The 5,670-nt window shown below is 47.2% G+C and overlaps 1 protein-coding gene across 1 annotated transcript in view; it reads right to left on the bottom strand.

The window, feature by feature from the left end:
• CARD8 (caspase recruitment domain family, member 8) overlaps positions 1–4,722 on the bottom strand; it is a 17,855-nt gene extending 13,133 nt beyond the window's left edge. The window contains exon 1 of the mRNA XM_009333988.1: positions 4,671–4,722. Coding sequence (XP_009332263.1) covers positions 4,671–4,722 — 52 coding nt within the window. The remainder of the gene's footprint in view (positions 1–4,670) is intronic.
• Between the last annotated feature and the right edge of the window lie 948 nt (positions 4,723–5,670).

Raw genomic sequence — 5,670 nt, 5'->3', positions numbered from 1 at the left:
AACGCGGCTGCGTAACGTGCAGGGTCCGTCCGCGCGTGTCCGTGTCCCCCCGCAGACGCACGGCCGCTGCGCCTCTGCAGGCACGGGACCCACGCGCGTAGGCGGGGAGGCGAATGCACGTGTGCACCAGGGACGTGCTAATGTATGCTGTATCCATGTCTGTATACGTCTGCTATACATACACACACACACACACCAGGTAACTACATACGCGTACTAGATATACAGGTATATTAGATGTATACTACATAGATATGTATGTATACACACTATTTACGTGTTCTAGGTACGCTAGTGTACTCATGTACTAGGTACATGCTGTACAGATACATATCTATATATACACATATACAGATACGTATGTTACATGCACGCTCTCTCAGTATAGATACAGATATATATGGTATACCTTCATAAATATTTATACACTATTCATCTACTGGACGTATTAGGAATTATATGTTAGAATAGAATAGAACAGGTATTGTATATACATACTAGATACACAGTGTCTATAGGTATATGTCATTATATACAGCAAAGTACCTCACTTCTGCACACACACAGTGCCTGGAAACGCCAAGCTGCCAGCCCAGACACGCAGGCACACTGGCACATAGGTTGGCACCGCCACCAGTTTCCCGGCTGGTGCCATATGGGAACCCAGGCACTGAACACAGGGCAGGAAAGCGCTGCCTGTGCTGCTGCTGCCTGTGCCGCTCCCATTTCCCCTTTACTAACCCCGCGGGCAGGCAGGGCACAGGGACTGCCAGCGCCCAGGGCCACCTGGGCACCACCCGCCTTCCTCTGCTGGCGGGAAACACCGTGGGCAACTCCACACGCTGCTGCTGCCAGCAAGTTCGGGAAGGGAAGATGCCAGATGCCGTCCATGCAGTTGGCATGTCAGGATCTGCCTCTGAGATGCTGACAGAGCTGCTTATAAAAAAAAAAAAAAACAAAAACTAAAAATAAAGAACAATACCAGCCCAAACCTGCAGCAGCACATAAGTATTTTTTTTTAAAAAAGAGAATATAAGCTTCTCCACCAGAACTATTTTGGTAGTAAAGTGTTCCTGAAGCATCTAAGGTTCCCCTAGGGCTGCAGCAAACCTCACAGAGCCAGCAGCCCCTCTGCCCTGGGAGTGCCAGCGGACAGCGCTCACCTCTGCAAGGCAGTAAAACGTCCCTGCGAGAGCCTGCCAAACCCAGGCAAGGGCCGACCGTCCCACAGGGATGGCCATTTCCAGGCCTCCAGGCGGGCTCTGAACAAGGAAACCCTTGCACACCTTTGCACACCCTCGCTTTCCCCCTCCCTGCCCCACTGCCTCCCAGCTGAGCACACCTGGCTGGAAACATCCAAAATCTTCTCGATTTGTGCCAGGACAAGCTAAGCCCTTTTGTTGAAGATTATCATAAGTTTTTATTGAATCTTTCGATATTTTGTGTTTAATAGTGAATAAGCAACTATAAGAACATTTTGATCAATCTTTATGTTAGCGTTATGTAGGGGTTGCTGTGTTACTAGTTTTTATGTTAGCGTTATGTATGGGTTGCTGTGTTATTCACTGGACCGTGTTAGCCTTAATCTTAATTTTCTAGACCATAACCAAACCACTTAGGCTTTATTGTATATGGGATGAGTTATTTGACAACTTGACAAGGTAGATGAATATCTAGCTAACTTGGCAACAAAACTTACTTTTAAAGTAACCTGAAGTGAACTGCCCTCATTATAATACTAAAAAACACACCCACAGGTCAAGAAGACCCTTGCTCAGGTGAAGACCCTTCCCCTGCGCAAGCGTAGCAGCAGAAGAGAATGACACAGCACATATTATAAGTATATGTAAATGAATAACCAATCATTTTAAATGGGAGTGTGCTACCTTGTAATTCTTGTATATAAATATAACGGTGATCTAGCGATAGGTGTGCTTGATTTGTGGAAATTCCACCTTGCACCCAGTGCCGCAATAAAGAATGCCTGCTTTCTAAAACTCCAAATTGAGTCTTAGAGAGTTCTTCATCTGCCGATTTACAGTAACACTTTGGGAAGAGGATGTATCAGATGTTTGTTTTAAAGCTATTCCTCTTATGCCAAAAGCTCATCTGGCCCCAGCCCAGATCTCAGCATCGCCCTCCTCCCCTTGCGCCGACCCCAAAGCAGCTCCTGGGCGCAGGCGGGGTACAGAGCCACCCTTTGTGTGTCTGCCCAGGGCACACATGAGGAAAAAAGATAAGCTCTATAAACAAGTGTAAGTATATAAGTAAACATAGCCTCAAAATGCCGTTCCAGGTGCCTTTGAAGTGTTCAGCTCCCACCTCCTCCCGCACTGAGTACGAATGAGCTGGATGTGGCATCAGGAGCCCCCCAGCACTGCCCCTCTCCCCTGTGCATCCACCCACAGCCCCCAGCTGCTGCCTCATCCTGCCAGCCCCATGCTGCCAAACAATTCTGGAAAATCCATATCCCCAGGAAAATATATGCACAGAGCTCATGGGAACAAGCTATAATGCTCGGGCTGCGAAGCGTGTTTGTAAAACTGTGATCAAAACCCGACCAAATAAAAAAACCATTTAACGTGAAACACTGGAAAAGCAACAGATAAGGGTCAGTTTAGGCAGAGATGAAAATGTCAGCAAAGTCAACGAAGGAAATCCCCTTGCAAGCAGCACCCTGCCCCAGGCCAGGCACCAGGAAGACCAGCCTGGAACAAGCTAAAGGAGGCATAAAAAGTTCATGGAACAACGACAAGAATTTCAAAGTGAAAGTGCCCACAATAGGACACAATGCAGAGTAAATAAGGAAAAAAAGCAAGGCAGAAGATAAATGAGAAACGGAAGATGGCTATGTGATGCAGAGGGTTTGGGCTGGTGGTTTTGTCTTTCCCGACCCCATCCCGTGACTGCCACTCAGAGCTTGCTAAGGGTGGCTGTCTTGAACGATTATTTTCCTGACTTTTTCCAGACACCCTCACACTGAGGTGAAGAAATACATTCATGCAATAAATGTCCTGATAACTATGCCAACACAAAGTATTCATAAATTATCCCGAGGCAGGCCCAACCCGGCACACATTGTAGAGTTGCACAGCAGCTATATCACTTGGTCCAAAATACTCAAATTAAGTCTTTTCCTTTGAGGGCCTGATTCACCACCAGCAAATCCTGTTCCAGTTTTGCATCAGCAACCCTTTACCAGTTTAAACTGGAGTCATGCAGTGGTGAAGCAAGGCTTGAATTCAGTTTCCCAAAGCATAAATCATCTTTCTTTCAAGGACAGGGACAGAACTGATAGCGATTTATGGGTAGCTTTAATGGCACTTGATAAGCTAGTCCTTCCTGCAGAAAGAGAAAGTTGAACTCTTAATTGCACCCTGGGACGAGTTCTCACAGGCAGCACCATGGGGTTTTCCTGCCTCTCCTCTTTGAGAGGAGACACATGAGTCCCCCATCGCTGAGGTCTGCTGGGGGAAACCACTGCAGGCAGCCATCCAAGCCACCACGGAGGATTCAGGACACAGAGTCTGAGATGCCTTCAGATTTTTCTGAGGGTGCCAGGCACTTGTCGCCTAAAAATCAGGCTCTGCTTGAGCCATTCAGGTGGGGCATCGTGAACGCAACCACCCAGAGCCATCCAGAGCATTCTCCCCTCCCACGACTCCTCCCTGATTGCAGATACATCCCCCAAACCCCGTGTCTGTCCCAGCCATCAGGCAGGGAATGAGCAATGCCACTTCCACAAGAGACTACCCAATTTTACAAATGGGGGCGAATCATATAAACACAGTACCTGTACCAAATATGTGGAGGATAGCAGTTTGTCTAAGGAGTGAGACGAGGAGAAGAGCCATCTCTTCTTTCTCTCTCAGTGGATTTGACCAGAGTTTTCAGAAGCGGGTTGTTCAGCACAGAAGTTGATAATGACTATTTTTATTATTATTATTATTATTACTACTACTACTACTACTATTATTTAGAACAGTCTACACATTTGCTTTTTGGGTACTATTTGAGCAACTAATGTATTTACCAGAATACTTACAGAAAACAAGAAAGAGACATAAAGACAACTGATGTAAATGCTCCTGAATAGCCCACTTTGTGGTCTCAGATATTTTTCTGCCCAAGCCAGCCATAAGGACACTAAGTCACAAGGCTGCAGGATTTTCAGTGCTCAAGTTGATTGTTTACCTCCTCAGTGGACTCATTTTTTAAGAAAAGCTCGATCAGCGACCAGTTGTACTTGCTGGTTTTGGTTGGCTGTGCACCATCCCAGTACAACAGTGCATGTGTTCCAGCCATGTATGGGATCATTAAAATGTATGCAAAGCAAGAGAATTTGTTTGAATGTATTCAAAGAATAGCTATTCACATATTCATACAGGAATTTGTGAGAGTACCCTGTGCCAAACTTAAAATGTGGGCTGTAATTGTTAGCTTAGGACAGTACGTTATACTGTACAGTTAAATCCCTTTTGTCAGGAAATTGAGATCTTTTCATTCCAATGACAAACGAGTCACATACTTTGCATGTGATCCCTTTGCAATTAGCTTAAGCATGGAATTAGCCGTGTTCAACTTGCAGAGGCAGCATCTGGTCAGTCTTCCAAAGCCTGGCACTTTTCCTTATTCATATGTGTCCCTCATGCCCCTGCTAAACCGCTCACCTTGGAAGCCCATCACCAGCTTCACCTGAGCACAGTCCAGGTCATCATTCATTATTATGAAATTAGATTTTTCCTCTCCAGTTCTTGCTCCATCCTCAAGTTAAACAAACTTTTCCTGCAGCTGCAGGACCATTACTTATCGATAGCAGTAGAATTAAGTCCTCCCCCTGAAAGGAAGGGATCAATTTTAATACTGTAAGTTTCCAATTGCTACGGCTTCCTCCTCGGTGTGTATATATATATATATATATATATATATCACAGCAACATATCTTGATTCAAGGTGAAACCATCCCCTAAATATTTTCCTATAGCTTGCTGCTATTACATTTACCTATCTGACACCTATAGTTGCCTTTCCAGAGACTACAGGGTCACGGCTCCACAGTTAGCAGCTGGCGGGGGGTGAGGAGGGGGAACAGAGCCCACCAGTGCCAGGATCAGGCCCAGTGGTCCCAGGCGGTGGGCAGGAGGCCTTGGACCTGCCTTTGAAGAAACGCCGTGCTGTTGCCGCTCCCTGCGGCAGCTCTGCCAGCCCAGCGTGGCCGGAGTCAGGCACGCAGCCAGCCCATGCCCCAAACAGGGCGCTGCACCCACACACCCTATGCCCCCCATCCCAGGCCTGTGATAAGAGTAAATAAAATTAATTGTGCTCACAGGATCCCTAGACTATCATACCCCAGACTCTTACACCAACTTCTTCCCACCTCAGAAGCGGCTGGCCAGCCCCCAATGTCGGCTACAGAGGGACAGAGATGCAAAAAGCAGCACTGGGAAAGGGGGAGCTGATGAAGGGGGGGAAGAGGAGGGAGCTCCCGCCTCGCCTGGTCATTAGGGTAACAGGATTGATTAGCGGAGGTGCTTTGGTTGGCGGGCAGCTGGTTTGAGATGGCTGCTCCCAGGGCTGGGTGCCCCCAGGCCATCAAACCCCTTTACCGGGGACTTTCCCCCAAGCCACACCAGCATCTTTCTGGCTGCCGTTAAAACGCTCGTTACCAGA

Source organism: Pygoscelis adeliae, unplaced genomic scaffold (genome assembly GCF_000699105.1).
Source record: "Pygoscelis adeliae isolate BGI_AS28 unplaced genomic scaffold, ASM69910v1 Scaffold241, whole genome shotgun sequence".
Classification (NCBI taxonomy): domain Eukaryota; kingdom Metazoa; phylum Chordata; class Aves; order Sphenisciformes; family Spheniscidae; genus Pygoscelis; species Pygoscelis adeliae.
This window is presented reverse-complemented; position numbering and strand designations above follow the sequence as displayed.